General features: G+C 50.2%; 1 protein-coding gene across 1 annotated transcript in view; it reads right to left on the bottom strand.

Annotated features, from left to right (window-relative positions):
* Positions 1-5146: 5146 nt before the first annotated feature.
* The window catches only part of ACVR1B (activin A receptor type 1B), a 31475-nt gene continuing 16254 nt past the window's right edge, over positions 5147-20367 (bottom strand). Inside the window, exons 2-9 of the mRNA XM_068559913.1 lie at positions 19575-19814; positions 18496-18744; positions 15562-15792; positions 12819-12986; positions 11675-11831; positions 10221-10345; positions 7076-7206; positions 5147-5575 (exon numbers count right to left, since the gene is read on the bottom strand). Coding sequence (XP_068416014.1) covers positions 5450-5575; positions 7076-7206; positions 10221-10345; positions 11675-11831; positions 12819-12986; positions 15562-15792; positions 18496-18744; positions 19575-19814 — 1427 coding nt within the window. The 3' untranslated portion in view covers positions 5147-5449. The remainder of the gene's footprint in view (positions 5576-7075; positions 7207-10220; positions 10346-11674; positions 11832-12818; positions 12987-15561; positions 15793-18495; positions 18745-19574; positions 19815-20367) is intronic.

Genomic DNA, 20367 nt, shown 5'->3' with positions numbered 1-20367 from the left:
CAGACTCAAGACTGCAACATCAATTCTTCCCTGGGTCTCTAGCCTGTCAGCCTGCCCAGTAGCTTTCAGACTTAACAGCCCCACAATTGTGTGAGTCAATTCCTTTAGATAATCTATCTACCTATCATCTATCTAATCTATCCAGCCCTCCTATTAGTTTTCATTTCTCTGGTGAATCCTAATAAACCATTCCTGTCTTGATCCACAGCTTTCCCTCCCTTTCCCTCACCTTCATTATGCATCCCTCACATGTTCCTCAATGTCTCTTGAACTTTACTACCCTACCTCTCATTTTGTTTTGGTTGTATTTAGCAAGCATGTTCTCCAGACTATAGATCAGAAGACATGGCCTGGGGTAGGGGGTGGGGACAGAAATTTAAAATGTGTGAAACAAAACCCCTAGTGATACACCATTAAATGAACGCAGGTCTCCTGGGTCGTGGGCCTTACAAAGGTGAAACGTTAGTAACCTTCAAGGGCACATGAAGAGGTCCCAGAATTGCTGCCTTTCTGATTTTCAAAACGGTAAGGTTGAACCTGCAATTCATAGCCTAATGAACTTTAGGTCCATGCTTGGCAAGATGACTGATCACTGATTGGCTTTTGAACTAGGTTGAGATCCACTTCACCTTTCCTTCCGACAGACAGATCAAAGAGATGCAGCAGCCACAAGAATACCTTGCCACTTCAACAAGGTACTTGGGCTTCTGCTGTTATCTTTGTCCAAAAAGAATTATGGCCAGGGTGCAAGGACAATTTAATTAGCAGCCACTCTGGGTTACTAGGATATATGCCAAACTTAGAGCCAGCTTCTACAGGTAAGTTACTTGATTTTCTCCGGCCCAACAGTCTCCGATGGGAGGACAATGGAAAACTCTGGGCAACGATCAGAATTCTAAAATATTGACAGGCTGCAGCAATGGAAAGGTTCTGTGGTAAAATTTAACAGGGTAAACATATAAGGCATATAAGGTCCTGCACTTGAGTTCAAAATACCAACTTCTCATATACAGGAAAGAGGAAGGGGGCTGGATTTTACTCAACCCAAACATAAGATGCAGCCCTGGGATGTGACCTGAAGGTGTCAAGCATAGTCTGGGATTCTCGTTCTAGTCTGTGCTGCCAGTGAATGCCTGGGTGGAGTGTCATGTGCTCTCCGTGGCCCCAGGCTTGAGCCAGGTTCTCGGAGAGCAGCCAGCGTGGGGGAAGGGCATGGCGCCATGGAGGCAGGATGTGCAGAGGCTGAGGGGCTGCAGTCTCTGGCCAGACACCCTGGACCCAAGGTCTTCTCCACCCTTGTGAGCTATGTGGGCAATTTATTTGTTTTCTCTAACCCTCAGTTTCCTAATCCAATCTCATACATTGTTTAGAGGATGAAAGCAGTTCATGTACGTAAAGCCAATTTTGGCACAGGGTGTAGCACAGAGTAACTTTTTTTTTTTTTTTTTGCCGCTGCACAGCATGCGGAATCTTAGTTCCCCAACCAGGGATCAAACCCATGCCCCCTGCAGTGAAAGCGCAGAGTCTTAACCACTGGACCGCCAGGAAAGTCCCACACAGTAACTTTTTAATAAGTATCATCTGCTAATATTAACTGAAGAAACCCTAAGCTTTGCCAGATTCATAGTAACGTAACAGCTGCCTTCAAGTATTTCAAGGGACCTTATATGGAAGAGAGAATAAGTGCTCTGAACCACCTTGGAGATAAGTCACAGGGAGGTTTCCCAGTTCTATGTAAGGAAGAGCTGCTCACTGAGCAGATGGCCGGCAGGTGGAGGTTGTGGTCCTGAGTGTTACAGCACGAGGCCCAAGCCACTCGGCAGGGATGCCATGGGGGGGGTCAAGTGCCTGATGGGTGCTGGACCTCTGGAGTCCCATCTAAACTCGAGAGTCTATGATTCTAGGACTTGCTCTCTTGGTTCCTCAGCCTAGAGATGTTGGGTTAGGGCTGTTCCTCACAGCCACCCACACACTGAAAACCCCGGAGTCACCACTGAAGACTCCCATCTCCAAGTCACTTAGCCAACCCCAAATTCACATTTATACTCCAAGTCAGGAGGGGGAAAGCTAAAACTGAGGAGGGCCCAGGCTGCCTTCAAGACTGGGTGGTTTGTGACTTACCAGGATCAAGACCCTCTTTTATATAAAGAGAAAAATGCTGAAAGACAAAGACAAATACAGATAAAGCCCAAGAAAAGGTGCTGAGTTCGTCCTCCGCTCCCTCTCACACGCCAGGCCCTCCCTCTATGAAACAGAGGAACAAACAGCCTCAGGAAGACCCCGGATGTTCCGACGGGGTCCTCTTCTGACATGACCTGCTGCAGCTGGCGTTAACGTCGTATCCCAGCAAGTGGCGGGAGGGACGCTACCTGAAGCACCTGCCCAACTCCCCTGATAAAGGCTGGGCAGCCAGTCCACAGATGTGAAACAGATGGCACCAGAAAAGCTCTGTGAATAAAACTTTAATAATGTACAGCAGAAATTGGACAGGCTCATTCTTATATTAAAACAAAAGATTTCCTATATTACAACTTATTTACATTTGCATACTGAAGAGGTAAAGTGTCTAAGTGGCTATTTTACAGTCCATTCTAATAAAATGTACAAAAACAAACAGAAGTACCGAGAATGCCGTTCGGGGGCCTTGACGGCGACCTCAGAACGGGCTTGGACTTGGTCTGTGAATCCAGAATCCAGAGGTGCAGGTAGCCCTATGGATCAGGGTTAGCCTCAGGGGGCCAAAACCACGGCTTTAGTTTCTTCCCAACTCTCTCACTCCTAACTCTTGGGTTAAGAGTGGTGGTGGTGGTGGGGTTGGGAGCTTCCCCCCAGAACTGCTCAGTCTTCCCCGGAGGTGGAGAAGGAGTGTGTGGTGAGGACAGCAGGGCCACTGGGGGACTGGGCTAGTGGCTTGGGAGTCCCTGGGTCAAGGAGTGTTGGCAGATCCCAGAGGCTGGCTGCGGCGGGGGGGGGGGGGGGGGGGGGGGGGGGTGCGGAGAGGAGTCTGAGTTCCATCATCTCCTCTAAACCGCCAAGTTCTGCCGCAGGGCGGACAGATGGGACGTCGGCAGGGGTGGGGAAAGGTCCCCCTAATGACACAATTGGTATTTGAGGGAAATTAGTCAGTAGCCAGTAAATTGGCTCAGAGGGCTAGGGGAAGATCTCCTTTAATGCAAGGAAAGAAGCGATACAGCAGGAAAATAAATAGGAAGGCCAGGGCACTGGGGAGACCAGTGGAAGTGGCGGGAGGGCTCTCCGCTCCTCCACAAGCTTTGGCAGAGAATCGCTGGGCTGGAGGCAGGGATGCTCTGAGGCTGCACACAGTCTGTGCCTCCCCTGGGGGCAGGAAGGGGGCTCCGGATGAACGCAGCGACTGGGGGGGTCTCACTGCCCACCACCGGCCTCTTTGGTGGGGGACAGGTGGGCATCCTCACTCCTCAGTGGTCTTATATAAGAGCAATCACTCCGGGCTCAAAAGGCTCAGAAGCAAACACAAGAACTTCTGGTCTCAAAACAGTCACCCACTAACTTGAATGGGTCCCACGGTCGGTGCTCCAAGAGTAGGACCCAAGCCTGTCTTGTTCACAGCTGTATTTCCCAGCGCCCGGCGTACTGCCTGGCATCCAGCAGGCACTCAGCGATGTCTGTAGCGTGAATGCCTGCAGGAGAAGCTGCAACCTGCTGGACGATGCACAGAAGGCTAGGGCCCCAGTGCAAAACCCACTTGTGGAACTGGGAGGGGAGGCAGGATGCAAGCGAGACCAACCCCCAGGGCAGAGGAACTCTTGCTGCTGAGTGGGGGGAGCAGGCTCAGGTACAAGGACAGACATTTCCAGTGTGATTGAGCAGTGTGCGTTTGATTGAAGCATTTTTTTTGTGGTTGTTTTTATAGGGATTTCCTTAAAAGCAAATAGATTGAGAGGTAATCATCACATAGAGATGGTTTTCCTTTTATAAAAACTTAACAATATTTAAAAAAAGTTAAAATCCAGACCCTCCCAATTAAATTAAAAAAAAAAAAAAAAAAGAAAGAAAAGAAAACCAAACCACTCCAGTTAAGTTATGGCTTCAAAGTTAATATATACCTAAGATATGCTGACGGAATCACCACCCACAACCGTGCTTCCAGACGTCGTTAAATACTACACTCAGGTTAAACAACAGGTTCAGCTTGGGCTGTTCCCTTTAGTAAAGCCCCTGAAGTGGATGCAAGTCTCACATCTTCCCTCCACCATGATCAGATAATCCAGTAAAAGACCCATGCAGATGCCTCCCTCCCGCCCCAGACTCCCTCCCCACTCCTTGCCCCCCCCTGCCCTTCCCCACCCTAAATCCACTACCACCAAAAATATACACTGCTGTTTCCAGAATCTGGGATATGAAAGACAGATGTGACATTCCGATCTGAGTCCCAAGATCTGGGCTTCAAATTCCTCGGCCCTTCCTTGACGCTGCCGAGGACGATGCCCTTAGGCTGGCTCATTTCCCACGGTGGCCGCTGACCACAACACCCCAGACTTCCACCAAGATTCTCCCCCTGCCCATCCCACCCCGCCTCCCTCACATTTGGACCCAAAAGCCTTGCCTGCCACAGACAACCGGGCCAGCTTTGGTTCCACAGTCTGAAATGGAGAAGGAGGGCCAGGCGACACAGGGGAGGGAGACCCACCGTGGAGTGGGGCTTCTGGAAGGGAGGGGAGGGAGACCTCCGGGAGGGGCCCCAGGGAAACCAGACGCTGCTCACTACTGAACAGAGGCCCCAGCACGCAGAGCCGGCATGACGACCACACCCCTGACCTGCACATGCACAGAAAGCTCAAGCAGGTAAGTGCGCACCTACAGACACACACACACACGCACACACACACACATGTGTAAGGGCGTGGCACAGACCAGGCACAACAGGGGACGCACCTCGGCACATGCATACACGGCTGGACAGACGGGCACTGGCAGTCCCTCCAGGTGTCCCGACGGGGCGGAGGGGAGCACGAGGCCCGGCGCTGCCGAGAGGGGCCATCCTTCTGGTTCCCCGGGCTGCCTCGCTGCGCTGGGGTTGGTCCCAGAGGAAAGCCCTCGGTGCCGCTCAGCAGGGGCCACGCTCGCTCCTCCCGGGCCCTCCCAGGCCGCCCGTCACCACGCCAGGCTTCTCCCCAGGTGCACCGGGCTTTGCAGAACTTCCCGCTACAGCCGGTCCAGGCTGTGGCACTGAGTTCTCCACACCATTTGCTCTCAGAGGCTCCGTGCCACTAGGAGGTAAATATAAAAGGTGTCTTGTGTCTCAAACCCAATGTGGGAGTGAGCGAGTCTCCCGGGCTCTGTCCCTCTTGCGGGCCAGGCTCCTGGCCACAGAGGGCTGGGCAGAAACGAGAGGTAGGCCTCCATCGGACGCTCAACACGGCAGCTCGGCTGTAGGTCCCGCTGCCCGGCAGCGTGTGGGGAGGGGCAGCTAGATCTTCACGTCCTCCTGCACGCTGAGCTGGGAGAGGGTCTTCTTGATGCGCAGCGCGGTCAGGCGGGCTGCGCCGTTGGCGTACCAGCACTCCCGCATCATCTTCCCCATCACCCGCAGCGCCTGCACAGAGACCCGGCGTCACTCGAGCCTGCCCCTGCCCCACTGAAGCCTTCCTGGTCCCCAGGCGGTCGTCTCCCCCACCCGTCCTCCTCCTCCGGACCCCAGGGAAATGCCCGCGAGCTCCGCCCACCCCCCAGGCCCCGCCCCCGCCCCCGCTCCCGCTCTCCCTTCCTTAAGGGACAGCCTGGGGAGGGGGACCTTCTCGGCAAGCATGGTTGGTCAGCCACTCCCCGGCGTCTGGGTGATCCTGAGAGAAATACCTGCAACAGCCTGTGATCTGAAAATCATTTCTGGAAGGTTTGAGTATCCATGTTTATGACTGTTTACTGACTGTTTTTTTAAAAGTAGCGCACGAGCCAGGCACAGCAGGGACATCCCCCAGCATGAGCGCGCACGCAGCTGTGACCCCACGTTCACGTGCAGAGACAGGGTGGCGGAGGAGGAGGCGGCAGCAGCCCCTGAGAGGCAGTCTCGTCAGAGGCAGAAGCTCACGGCCAGGGCCCGGACGACACAGGCCAGGGGCAGCCAAGGGGCGGACCTGGAAGGTCACCTGTGGAGGGCTACGGAGTCCCCAGACTGCTGCCTCAGGCCAGTGTTTTCCAGATTCCTTTTAGCAGTGGGACCCGTTTTCCCCAGCGGAGTCCCAACACATAAACAGCCCCGACTGAAGAGGGAGTGGGGTGCGGGCAGCTGAAGACCGGCTCTTTCTGCTTCCCTCACCCTCTGAAGTGAATAAACCCTGAGGGTTCCAAGGAACAGTTTGGAAAAGGCTGCTCTGTCAGGCAAAGAGGAGGCGTCACCAAAATGTGAGCTCAGTCATTCTGTTCTTCAATGCAGGCCTGCCCTCCAGTGGCTACACTCCTTAAAGCAGAGCCACGAGTGGAAAGGAGGCCCAAGAGCACTAGCTAAGCAAACCCTGTGCCGCCAAAGACTCTAAGACCCCACAACTCCATGTTTATTAGGAATCTAGATCATAAATTTGTCCTCATTTCTATTATTTCCATCGAATGTCATCCCCTCCCCGCTTCATCCGCCATCACTCCCCAATCCAAATTCTCTACACCCTCCTCGCTTCTGAGTTTTTAGAAAGGCCACTTCCCTCGCAGACATGTCTTCTCACTGAGTCCCACCCCCTCATTCTTCTACACCCTTCGTGGACGCCTCTTCTTAACTCTTCCACGAAGCTCAGCTCACCCCTGTGGCTCCAGAGCCATTTTTCTAGTTGGACAGGTCTAACAGCTCCCATTCAGTCTTTGTTTTCTCTCTTATCTGTGTCCTGGGACCAAGCCTTTTTCTTCTTCTAGGCTGTCAATTCCAAAGGGGACCCTACAGTGCCCAGGACAAGGGCTCAGTATATAATACAACAGCACATTAATAGTCTGTAATAACCGACACGCTCAGCGGGTAGCCCTGGGGTTGGCCCCATTTTCGGGAAACCCTTTTCTAAGGGAGAGAGATCGGGCAGATAGAAAGGCCACGGGAGAGAGGGGAGCTTCCCACCTCATAACTCTGCCACCAGTTGGGGATGTTGGGGCGGAGCTTCTGGTCGCATACGACCTTCCGCATCTCCTCAATGGAAGGGTCAGAGGGCACTAGGTCATAATATGGCAGCTGATATTCCTCATGGACTCCTGGGAGAAAAGAAAACGTCCACCGGAGTTATCAAAAGAAGGAAGAGATTACTCAAAAGCCAATGACAACACCCATGTTGTGATCTGTAAATACCACTTCCCACTAAAAGGAACTAGGGCTCCTTGGAGAGCCTGGCCAATGCTAGGTATGGGACAAGAGACACACAGGATTAGCCAGGAATATCTTTTTCGTAACAAAAAGCAAGGAAACTATCAAGGACTACTGAGGCCATGTCAAAAGGTACCGACCTGAAAAGCTCCCAACTGGCCAAAGATGAGAACATTTAAGCAACAGTAAGACCTATGACTTCAATGGAAACAAATATTTTAAATCACCAATTCGTGATGACACTAAAAACAAACAAATAAACCAAAACCTCAGTCGCCTTTGTAGGATGATAGGGAATAAACTCATTATTTTGAAAAATGGCAAATAAATGGAAAGAATCAAGTATTTTTCCTGCCTTTCCTCTTCAAATTATACATCTTGGTAACCAAATAGATAATAGGGGAAGTTTCTCTTTAAAGAAAAAATCTAGCTAATACATGAAGTTTGACAGGATTGGAATACTGGCATTTTTCAACCTCTAATCAATTTGGATTTGGACAATGATCAACAATAGCTGTTAACATCACAAGAAGAGAGATAACCACCGTTATGTGTGTCTTTTAATAGAAGGATTTTGGGGGAAACAAATGATTCTAGTCTTTAGATGGAACTCTCATAGGAAGTTCACAGAAACAGTAGAACGTGTGAACTCCGTAAGAGGCTACCTGGAAAATCTAGACAGGAAAACCCTACAGGACAGAGGACCTGGATTCTCCAGCTTTGAAGATTGCAGGAGAGGGGACTTACCTGGTGTTCCAGTGGTAAAGAATCTACCTTACAATGCAGGGGATGAGGGTTCGATTCCTGGTCGGGGAACTAAGATCGCACATGTCGTGGGGCAACTAAGCCCATGCGCCACAACTACTGAGCTCTCGTGCCTCAACTAGAGAGCCCACGTGCCGCAAACTACAGAGCCCACGCGCCCTGGCGCCTGCGTGCCACAACTAGAGAGAGAAAAAACCCGCACGCCACAACTAGAGAGAGAAAACCTGCACGCCGCAACCAGACAGAAGCCTGCGCGCCGCAACAAAAAGATCCCGTGTGCCTCAACGAAGATCCCGCATGCTGCAACTAAGACCTGACGCAGCCAGAATTAAATAAAAATAAATAAATAAAGAATAACTAAATCTTTAGAAGAAAAAAACTGAGGGGTAACCTGTAGATTATGAGACTTGAGAGTTGTATCAAATCAACTGCAGTGGATGGACATTATTTAAACCCTGATTTAACAAGCTGTTTTTTTAAAAAAATTCGCAGACAATTGGGGAAATCTCAACACTGGCTAATGTTACATGATATTAAGAATTACTGTCCATTTTTTAAAGTGTGGTAATAGTACTATATTTTTGAAGTCCTTATCTTCTAGAGCTACAAACCGAAATATTTTCCGTAATAAAAAGTTAATTTAAAAAAATCCAATGTAACTTTCTTATGCCTTTTTCCAGAAAAAATTCTGCTGTCCTGAGCTGATGGGACAGATTTTTATTTTTATTTATTTATTTATTTATTGAGATTAGCATTTATTTTATTATTTCTAAAAAATATTTATTTATTTATTTGGTTGCGCTGGGTCTTAGTTGCGGCCGGTGGGCTCCTTAGTTGCAGCTCGCTGGCTCCTTAGTTGTGGCACGTGGGCTCCTTAGTTGTGGCACGTGGGTTCCTTAGTTGTGGCATGCGAACTCTTAGTTGTGGCATGCACGTGGGATCTAGTTCCCTGACCAGGGATCGAACCTGGGCCCCCCTGCATTGGGAGCACGGAGTCTTACCAACTGCACCACCAGGGAAGTCCCGGGACAGATTTTTAAATAGAGTCTGACTTGGTTAATTATCTAAGGAGCAATTAGCTTGAACTCTGGCCTCAGTCTGCCAGAGTCTGAATCCTAGTTTATTAGTGGTGTGACCTTCGACAAATCACCTAATCTGTGACTCATCTTCTTCATCTGCAAAACGGTGACAATAATAGTACCCACACAGACCTGTGTGACCAGATTTATCTTGATCTGTTTTATCTGTATATCATGATCAAAATTTAAGATGTACAATACCTGGGTGCCTCCTCCATAATTTGGATCTTACCAAATGTATCATAGATGGAAAAAGGCAGTAAAATACAGAAAAGGGCTCTGCTGGAACACTCATCAGTTCTTCTTAATTAACTTAATTTAATTCACTTCCACTGACCTGGAATCTCTTACATCAAAGATAAATGGCTGAGGGCAGGCTTCTAGTGGTTCTTGAACTTGATCATGTGGCAGAATACTTGGAAGTCACCATAAAATTCTGATATACTAAGCTGATGATAAAAAATGTTTTCTGCTAAATCTGATACTACCTTTCATTGAGTTCTGACGTGGTTGAACACTTGCAAATGCCAAAGACTTAAGACAAAATTGCATAAGAAAAAACTCATTGTGAGAAAATTCTATGCATTAGTAAGCTTTCTCCCACAAATTGAGAAATCACCACTATTATTTTATCAACGAAACCCCACGTTCCCCAGGAACGTGGCTTGAGAGCCAGTGTGTTAGAATACCCTGCCTCCTGTGTAAAAGAGACCCCTGCATTAGTCCTGTGCTATTCCTGCCCAGGGCTTTCCCAAGCTCGACAGACCAATAAAGACAATGTGATACCAAAAAACCCCAAAAAAGCCCAGATGAGTCCCCGGAACGGTCACCACAACATAAAACACTATTCAACAAGCTGGTCCAAAGAGTAAACACACTCTTAGCCCTGCTGCTCCCCGGTCCCCTCCCTCCTCTTGGATGAGAACCCTAAGTGTGACGGGTTCTGGCGCTAGGCATCGACAGGCTGTTAGGAGAAAGAAGGCAGGAAAACACTAGCCCCTCAGGTGGTCCGGCACTCTGGACTGCGAGGTAGGAGCCAGAGAAGGCAGGAAGAAAGGTACCTCCAGAGTTGCATCTTCGAGCAATCTCCCAGTACACGAGCCCAAGGGCATAGATATCAGCACACTTAAAGGAGTCGAAGTGCTTCATGTTGATGGTTTCATCAAGTACTTCGGGGGCCATGTATCTGCAACAGCAGAGGAAATGTGATCACGCATAGAAAACGATGACTTCTTTCTGGACTCAAAGTACTGATTCAAGGGCCCCCTGAATGTGGGACTGCATCACCCCAAGACAGCCCCTTGGGGAGGAGGAAGTGATGGATTCTTATTATTGCAAACTCCCATGCTTTGGATTCGAATCTAAACACCTTAGCAAGGTTTGGTAATACTAGCCTACTCTTATTTCTACCTCTATTTTTTAACTGCCAAGATTTATTTTAAGCACGTTTTGATTTCTTGGCAGAGGCATGTGTACTGTAGGCCACAGAGCAGGAACAGTACATAATATCTGGTTGCTACTGGGGGCTTGGACTTTATTCAATGCAGCCAATAATGGGTTGAGCTTAAATTTCAGTCTGAACTTCTTCTGTTATCTTACCCGTGCAGATAAATGAGAATTAATTCTAGGTAGTCATCAGAGTCCCACTCAGTTAGTTCATGAGTACTGCTTGAGCCACTCCCCACTCCCCACAGAAGGCAAATCAGCTCACCTCAGGCCTCACACTTTGGGGCCTGGGTGGCTGCAATCATTCAGGTCAAAAGGAAGGGGAAAAAAAGCAGCAGCACAATTAGTGAAATTCACTGAGACTCAGCAGAGAAACAGCCCTCCTCTTCCATCCTATGAAAAGTTGCACTTCCAGCTCGTGAAGTCGATCTGGAGTCACAGTCAATCTGTTCCTTATTTCCTTTTTTTTTTGGCCATGCCATGTGGCCTGTGGGATCTTAGTTCCCCGACCAGGGATTGAACCCAGGCCCTCGGCAGTGAGTGCTCGGAGTCTTAACCATTAGACCAGGGTATGCCATGTTCCTTATTTCTTACTTCACTTCTCTACGACGCGGGAAAGAGGCCCATAATCCTTACGGGGGTCCCTCATCTCCACCCTGGACGACCTCTGCTCTAGCTTGGCAAACCTGCTCTCTACACCCTAAGCAAAACACGCTCCCTGCCTCCTCTGGGGTCCTGCACAGGCCACCCCTTCAGACTGCAACATTTTCCCTCTCCCCCAGCCAAGCCTGGTGCCTGTCTCCCTTCTAAATCTTGCTCCAGGCTCTCCTTCTCCATGGCCTCCCCTGCCCAATGCACCAGCACTTATGGGTACAGGGTCCTCTGGAGCTGTGCCGCTGGCACCTGTATCTGCGCGATGCAGCCTGTGTGGCTTTCCAGTGTGGGGAGCAGGTGTTCAATTCAACTGCCAGCTGTCAGAGTAAGGACCACACCGCCTTCTGCCGGGCAGATGGGCAAGGGCTACTCAGTACAAGTGTCGGGCAAGCGCGAAGGCCCAGGGCCTTCCTACCGTTTGGTTCCCACCCTCTGGTTGGGGGCAATGTCAATGGTGTCCGTGACTGCATCGTGACGGACAGCCAGGCCCAGGTCTGCGATGGCACACATGCCATTTTTCTTCACCAAGATGTTCTTTGACTTTAAGTCTCGATGAGCAATTCCAGGCTTCCCTAGCAGAGAAAAAAAAAAAACCAGGGATCTTTGAAGAAAGACAGTACAAGTGTTAAAAGCATAGTCTCTGCAGCCAGACGTATGGGTTCGAGTCCTCGTTTTGCTCCCCACTAACCCAGTAACCCTGGAAATGCAACTTAACCTGTCTATGCATTGGTCTTCTCATCCATAAAATGAGACTAAACACCAGTACTTACGTCATGGGAATGTTGTAAGGATTAAATGTATTGTATTAAGTCAAGAGCTTAGAAGGGCATGTGTATGAGCTAATATTACTATATTTACACTACTCCTGCCCGCCTTCGCTGAACTAATAAGCTCCCGTATAGAATTGCTGAGGACTTCAGAGAGAAGCTGCTGCGCTAGCTAGGTTCTCAGAACCAAACGGGGGAGGTAAGGACTGCTACTTTCCCTGGAGAGCCTAGCAACAGGGTCAAACTTTCGTGGCTGGTTTTCTGTCACGGCCAGCAAGAGCTGCTGCCTGGTCGACCAGCCACCAGGGAGCAATGTGCCACCTGCCAAGCCCCAGGAGCTCCCAAAGAGCTGATGTCAGTCAACAAGCAGGGGTGCCCGAGGTCGTCTTCCTCCAGGAGGGCCCTCCTAGATTAGTAGGGCCCAGTGTCTGACCCATCAAGCTGACCCAACGATGAGCGTGTGAACTCACTGAACTGATGCTCGGCACAGTAGGTCATGCGATTTTCTCAGTCCCTTCCTTTACCAGCGAACCGTGGGCGTCTGAGATGACCACTCAGTTAACGCCAGCTCCCCAACCAACAACCATGCCAGTCCATCGGGGACAAACAACCAACATTTCCGTCAGGAGTTCCCCCGAGGAGCTCTGAAGGCAGAGGCACCTCTTGTTCTCGCTGGAGTGAGGCCCAAGCTCCTCTCGCTTAGACCAGACCCCGGTCCCTGAGGCCCAGATCCAGCATCCTCAGTGAGAAGGAGTTCTGGGAGCTCGGTGGGGATGGGACAGGTCCACTCACCTTGGGTGCCCACAATCTCCATGTGCAGGTGCGCCAGACCGCTCGCAGCAGACAAGGCCAGCTTAATCATCCCCTCGATGGTCACCGTGTACCGGTTTAGATAGTCAAACAGGGAGCCGTGCTCATGATAGTCTGAGACAAGCCACAGCTGTGTCCAGGTGCCGTTATCTGCAGAGAACCACAGAGGAGTTCCAGAAAAGGCACAACTACCAGCAAAAAGGTCAAGGTAGGAAAGGAAGAGTATGTGTGCGACACAAACCCCAGTTAGACCCCTGTACTCCCCGCTCCCCGCCCCTACGCCTCCTGAGGCCCCTCTGTGCCCGTCTCATCCACCACCGTCCACGGCTTTAGGCTCCAGGAAGGACAGAACAGGCTTTCTTTCTTAGACCTGCTCCCTTACTTCCCGTAGGTAGGATTCTGAGCCGCGCTCCCTGATTACACCCAAATTTGAAATGCGAGGCACCCCGAAGAGGAAGCACATGCTTAGGCAAAGTGACAGGATCATCTGTTTCTTTTGCAACACTGCTTCTGATCCTGACAAGACCCGCTCGTCAAAACCATGACTGGCTGCACCCACCCCTGCCAAGGAGGCTTCGCAGGCCCTCCTCTGTGCTCTAAGACCCTTCGAGCACAGCCCAACCTGAGCACCAGGCTCATTTGTAGCGGGTCCTTGAAGTCCATTACTCTTACCAGGCTATGAGCTCTCTGTGAGAGGAGGAAAGAGCTCCTTTGTGCATTATTGTGTTCCAGGCCAAAAATGCTTTTCAACGCATGAAGAGCACACTTACAAGTATTCCAGAGAGGAATCTTATCATCTTATCCTCAGAAGAGCAATGGGAGGTGGCGAGCACACACTTTCGTACTAGCGGAGAGGGGGATGCAGTGTAAAGCGGGAAGGAGGAGTGGGAAGAAGGGAGGGAGAAAAAGAAAAACCAAAAGCTGGTAATCTAATTAGCTTGTGCTGTTGTCAGTAAGAAGACTGGAAATTGGATTGAGATCTCCCAAATTCCAAGCTGGCCCTAGCTCCAGGACACTATACTATCCACGTCATGTTCAAAAGACAAGAACAAAGGAGTCCGATCTTCCTCCTCCCCTGGCCCTCGTGTGGGTTTCAACAGCCAGATCCTACTCACACAAGCTGCCAGAATCAATACAGGGAGTGGCTCCTGGAAAAGCACCAGCCTCTGTTTCCCTGATTACGAACGAGGGGTCCACCAAACACACCTCTTTACACTCAACTAGCCCTGACATCTTGAGGACCCTGCCCATAAGTTAGAAGGGAAGACATCTTTTGACCCTTTAAAATATATGTCAGAATTAAATGAATAATCAAAAGGTAATGCTGTTTTAAAAAGGCACAGCTTACTCAGAGGGAGTAAGGAATTCTCTCTTCCCCTTCCTCCCTTGCGTGAGAGGTCAAGTCTCTTCAGCCTGGGGGCAGCTGAGGCCACTACAAACCGCCATGGCAATGTGAGGAATGAGCAGCCTGCTGTTGTTTTAGGAAGGAAAAACAAACACTTAGCATCTTCCATAGCCTCTGCCAGCACCAACTTCTAAAAACTGCTGGACCATGGAGCAAACTGTGTCCTGACCGTCGGAGACACTCTTCTAAAATGTAAATGCCTTCACCCACGGTCTTTCTGACTTCAAGTGCACTACCTGCCCAGGTGTCGGCTGTCCCCTCCTCCTGGGCGCTGTAAGGTCAGGGACTGTGTCTTGTTCTTATGTGTGATGATTCCAGGACCAGACAGTAGCCAGTGAATGTTACTGAATAAATGAATGAAATTTCGATTACTACCCACTCTCTATAATAAAATACAATCTTCTCAAAAAGGCCCTTCCTAATCTGGCCTCTGCCACCTCTCCACCCATGTCTTTGGCTGGAACATCCCAAGCTACCTGCAGGTTCCCAAAGACACTTCCCCTTGGCACATGTGTCTGGAGTGCTCTTTTCATTCGTTTTTCTTTCTGACCAACTCCCTGCCACCTTCGCCTCAATCAAGCTCGGCTATGATATCCGTGGTCCCCATCTCACCCCCAATTTGTGCTCACCAGAACAGCTGTTGTTTGATTACTTCCTATAATCAATCATTAGTTTGTCTCTTTGCTAGTCAGTGAGGTCCTTAAGAATGAGCACATGCCTGGGCACACGAGAGAGACTCAAAAACTTCAGCAAAATCAGCAGAGAGAGGGAGGAGGAAATAAGGAACCTCAGGTACAAGCGGACCAAAAGCTGAGCTTGAAGGCCACGGGGGAGCACCTGGGGGGAGGCAGGCTGTGTCTCTGCTGCGCCCGCTCCACTGCAATAGTGTGTATGATGCTGGTCTGTCACACAGTGTGGATCACATGCTTTTCCAGGGCCATCCTTTCCTGGCAGGGGTTGAAGCCACCCTTCTTCGTTCCAACCGGAATGAAGGTAAATTTACTGGAGCCCCTGCAGGCACTACCCTAGGGGTGGGTTTGGGAGTATCACAGAAGGGAAAGTGAGCAGGTAGGATGAGGGGTTATTTATCTGCTTAATAACTGCTTATTTACTTGCTTAATAACCTGGATTTCTGCACAAGCTTTTCATAGAAGAGAAGTTTGAAAACCATCGCCTTACTCAGATCCTCTTGCTATGGGTAATAACTATAAAGGCAAACAAAACTGTGCTGTCGCACAACCGTTCAGTTTCCGCAGTCACTCCTCCATCTGGGACTACCGTTGGCTTTGGGACACCCTGTATCCAAACCCAGCCCTTTACCTTTATTGTCAGCAGCAATAAACCCAAGGATGTTTTCATGGCGCAGCATGACTGTCTGGTATATCTCTGCTTCCCGGAACCAAGACCGCTCTTCACGAGAAGAGAATATTTTCACAGCCACATCACCACCCCTCCAGCGGCCGCGCCACACTTCTCCGAACCGGCCCTTGCCAATAATCTCCTGTAAAACGATGGTTCGGGCCACTGTGCGTTGGACAAAAAGGGGTAACCCTATGGACCAAAGAATGGAAAGAAAGCAGACATTTGTGTATTTGCTGAACTTTGCAATGCCCACTCTCACTGCCACACTGGAAAAGCCCTTATCACAGTGCCTCCGTTCTACACTGGTCCACTGACCACGGAGAGCTCGGCTGCCCCTGCATCACGTCCAGGTAATCCTCCGGAGGTCTAAGCTGTGCAGCACTGAGAGTGAGTGAGCGAGGACAGGGAAATGTATACGATTAGCTCTTCCTCATCTAAGCAATTTCTCCTCCCAGTTAGTATGGACGACAGATCTGAATATAAATGTCTGACCGGATTTACTAACTCTTCAGCCAGCCTCCCGGGGGCCAATCCACCTACAGCTGCTTTATGTGGAAGAGGAAAGCGGGGGTTTGAGGGCTGGGAGCCGCCTCTGGCTGCTCTGCTCATTGGCCACTGGAGGGCAGTGCTGCATGGCCCATGAAAGCCGACGTGTGGTCAGGGCCCACCAGGCTCCCACCTCTCTCCAGAGAGATCAAAGTTCTGCTCACTGGGAGCTCCAGATGCAGGACGGGGGACTACGCAGGCTCATTCTAAGATTACCTTTACTGTCTCTATAGGACTCGTTTATTGCCTCATTTGACCCATGCAGTAAGTGTCTCCCTGTCTCTCCAATCACCCCCACCATCGTGACCCTTAACTCTCCCCCTCTCCCTGACCAAACAAACAAACGTGTCATCAACCCCTAAGTTGTTTACTGTATGTTTAATACTATGCAGGAGGCACTTGCATAAATGATCTCACTTCCTCACAGCCACCTATACGGTAGGTGTTGTTTTTATGCCCATTTTACAAATGAGAAAACTAAGCATCAAAAGGGAAGGTTAAGTAACTCATTCGAATTCCTACAAGCTGTAAATGGCAAAGCATCTAGACTGACTCCAAGGTGTGTGCTTTCAACTCCCACAGTACAGAGCCACCAAATGCTTCTCAGTTTAGCCCCCTCCTCTCCAGGTCCCCCCTCGCCGGCCCTCGTCCCGGCCCTCCTTTGGAAGACTTCCAGTGGGCCTCTGTGCCTCCCAGCTCACCCGCCTTGCCCTGCCCTCCCTAACAGGGGGCATAAAGCACAGCAGCCCAAGGCTTTCCCACCCTGGCCTGGGGACAGCATGCTGGCCTCTTGATCATTCCCTAAACACCCAGTGAGCGTTCATGCCTTTCTGTCCTTCTTTTGCTCAAGGGTTTTTCCCTTGGCCTGGAATGTTCCCTGCCCTCTTACCACTCTCAAAACGTCCGACTCCTGACCCCTTTAGACACGACCTCCTCTGTGAGACCCTTCTCCACAATCTCTTCTCTCCAGTCCTGGCTCGGCCTCTTTCTCATTTTGTTCACCCTGTATCACCCAGAGGGTATTCAGCACATACTTGTTAGTGTGAACTGCAAGTCACACAAGCAGCAAGGACTTATTACTTTAAGTCCACAGAATTAAAACCCCAGCACCTTGGAAGCTTTGCATATTCTGAATTAAGAATGGACTAACCCATCCAGAGAGGAACAGTTATTAATCATTTTACTCCAGATGACTGGGTAACTGCCCTGGACCTGCCCTAACATCAGCTAATCCTGATCTCAAAAAAGACTCCAAAAAACCCGAGCAACCCTCCTCCAGCAGCAAGTCAAGTCACAGAGTCAGTCAGTTCTAACCACTGCCCTACCCTCTTTCAGCAAAGAACAAGCCATATATTTTCCCTCTTCCTAAAAATATGCAGCTTTTAAATATATCCATCATCTTGGCACTCTCTACTGCAGAGCTTAATAAAGGCAAAACCACAGAAACTCAGGAGATGTCAGAGCTCAAAGTATTCCTGTGCTCAAGAAGGGCTGTCTGGCCATGACTGATGGTATAATTTCCCTACAGAAGAGTCTTGTCACATGGCGAGAAAACATACATAAACACGCACAAAACTCTCACAAATACAATCCTGTCTGTCTTAGTTAGAATGGCAACAGTGACCTTTGTGGATGATTTTTTTCTATAGGAACAGAATACCACCGTCACTAAAATAACTGTTTATCTTCATAAAAAGACTCTTTTGCAGTCATAGCCACATCTACTAGCTAGCTGAGCTCTACCCTGAGACTGAGACAACCCAACTCCCTTTATCCTAAATTCTAGTCTCAAGTCAAGGTCCACCTAAGAAAGGCTTGGTCACTAACAGGCAGCTCTGGAAGTGGTGCTGACGCTATGCTGGAGGCCCCAGCTGCCTTTAGTTCAACCGCCACCAAAAACCCTTGGGCAACTGGCACAAGTCAATGATTCACCCAACCCTGGCTCTCGGCTTTACTCAGTGTCCGTAAACTCCCCTTGCGGTTGCTCGCAGATCAATGATTAGCTGCCACTGCCTCACAGGAACCCGGCACACTCCTGTTTCTCAAAAGGGGCCCTGAAACTGAGTACTCCACTGCTCAGGTGGAACCAGGTGAACTTTAATAGCTGTACGGTTACGAGACTTGGAGAGGCAGGGATTCTGGAATGGAGAGTTTTGCACCTGACCTTTGGAATTCCAGAGAGTGAAAGATTTTCTGTGAACCCCATTATCTTATCTTATTACGTGTCAGACTCCAAAAGAAGGGGAATTATGAAAGCAAATGGCCAGCCTTCTTCCTGAACACTCCATCCTGCTGGGAGGCAGTGATGAAGGCCAACAGCAGACACGAGGCCTGAAGAAGCGGTACCTGAGCCAGACCCCGACGTGGAGAGGTCGTAGACGAGATCCTGGAGCGTCTTGTCCTTGGAGAGACACATCTCACACGAGGGGTCCTCCATGTCCAGCCTCTGGCGGTTGTGATAGACGCGCTGATGATAGTTAATGACAAGGAAAACAATGATGATGATGAGAAACAGGAGGAACACTGGGCCGGCAATAATGCCCACCAGCTCCACAGGGCCCCACATGGACGGGTGCTCAGGCTCCTTGAGGTGACCTGGGTCAGGTGAGAGAGGAGAGGGAAAGAACAGAGTAAAAATGAGGGAACGCCACGGCCTCATTTTTCCCCGGCTCCTCCCTCCAGGTGGAAACGCCCTTTTCCTCTCCCTGTGATCAAGGTGCCCTTGATCTCTCTGGTCTTACTGGGCTTTGCATCTGCCTGGATGCTCTCAAATGCAAACCTCTCTAGTTAAGGTACCCTTTGCAACAGCCAAACCCACACCCCGCTCTGTAATTTCACAGCATTTCATGGTGCTCTTCCCACCTCCACGCCCCAGGCACGTGCCATGTTCTGCTCCTCCACTTGTGACGGCCTCTTGAAGCTCGGCCCGGTCTCTCTCTTCCTCCTCTGATCTCCCCAGTCATACCTCCTAAATGGCGGACCTTCGAAGGGTGGTGTCTAATACTCCTCAGCCTTGATGGCCGTCCTTTCCAGCTCTAGGTCCTCTTCCCATTTTGCCATCACCATCACGCCAGAAGCTGCCTTCAGATGGCTTAGGGGCTGCCTCCTTCGGGATCAGCCCCAGGCCCTCCCGTGGGGATCCCTGCCTGGCTCTTCCGCATCTCACCAGCTGCCAATGGCTGCTCAGCCACGACCCAAATCGCAGCTTCCACCTCTGTGGCTCACTCGACAATCTGTTTCCCCCTTCCTCGAATCTACAGACCGGACTTGGGAGGAATGCCATCCCATGTCACCTCCGGGAGCATCAAAAAGGCACCTTTACCTATCCTCCAACAAAGGGATGGGGGCAGAGTAGAGAAGGATGAAATGACAGGGGTGCCCTACCTCCACGATGAGCCAATAGTCCAACAAGGGTGTCCACTCACCGCTGGGCACCCTCAGGTCAATCTTGTTGCAGAAGTCAGTGTAGCAGCAGTGCGTGTTGCGCAGATCCTCGGAGCTCAGGCAGTAGAAGGGCTTCCCAGCGGGGACCAGCTCCACTTTGGGGATGCAGGTGCGCACATGGTGCTCCATCCCGTCCAGGTTGAAAATGGAAACCATGCAGGCCCCATCTGTCTCACACGTGTAGTTGGCCTGTAAGCAGCTGGTGCACGCACAGAGCAGAGCTGCGGGAGATTCGGGAGTGGACACTGACATCAATGGTGAGATCGTATCCTAGGTCCTTTTCCAGACTTAGAATACAATCCCCTAGCATACTTGATGTTCCAAAATAAGGCGCTTTTATAGAGATGGGGCCAGAAAGATGACATCGTCAGTGGGGGCCCAACCTTTTCACCTGTTTATTCTGCTCACAACAAGGCTTTCTGGGTCCCACCATTGTCCTCTAAGTGCTCTAGTTTATGCCTACAAGAAACAGAGAAACTGCCTTTTTAACTTTGCTTTAGACTTAAACTTATTAAAAAAAATTGTTTTGTGGCTAGGAAAGAGGTCTTCCTTTAAATTTAGAAGCCTGAGGGTGGGAGGAAGGCACCTTCCCTTCGGAGACTAGAGGACCCCTCTCCCCACATACTCCATCTGACACCACCCGGATTCCCTGGAGCCATCATCAACCCCATCTCCTTTCTCTGCACCAGGAACGCCCACAGTTTCCTGAATGCAGTGTGCGTGCTCTCGCACATGCTTTTGCTGCAATGCTTTTTTGCCTAGCTAATTCTTACA

The sequence above is a fragment of the Eschrichtius robustus genome, chromosome 13 (genome assembly GCF_028021215.1).
Source record: "Eschrichtius robustus isolate mEscRob2 chromosome 13, mEscRob2.pri, whole genome shotgun sequence".
In the NCBI taxonomy this organism is placed as follows: Eukaryota; Metazoa; Chordata; class Mammalia; order Artiodactyla; family Eschrichtiidae; genus Eschrichtius; species Eschrichtius robustus.
Note: the sequence above shows the minus strand (reverse complement) of the source record. Positions and strands in the feature narration are given on the sequence as shown.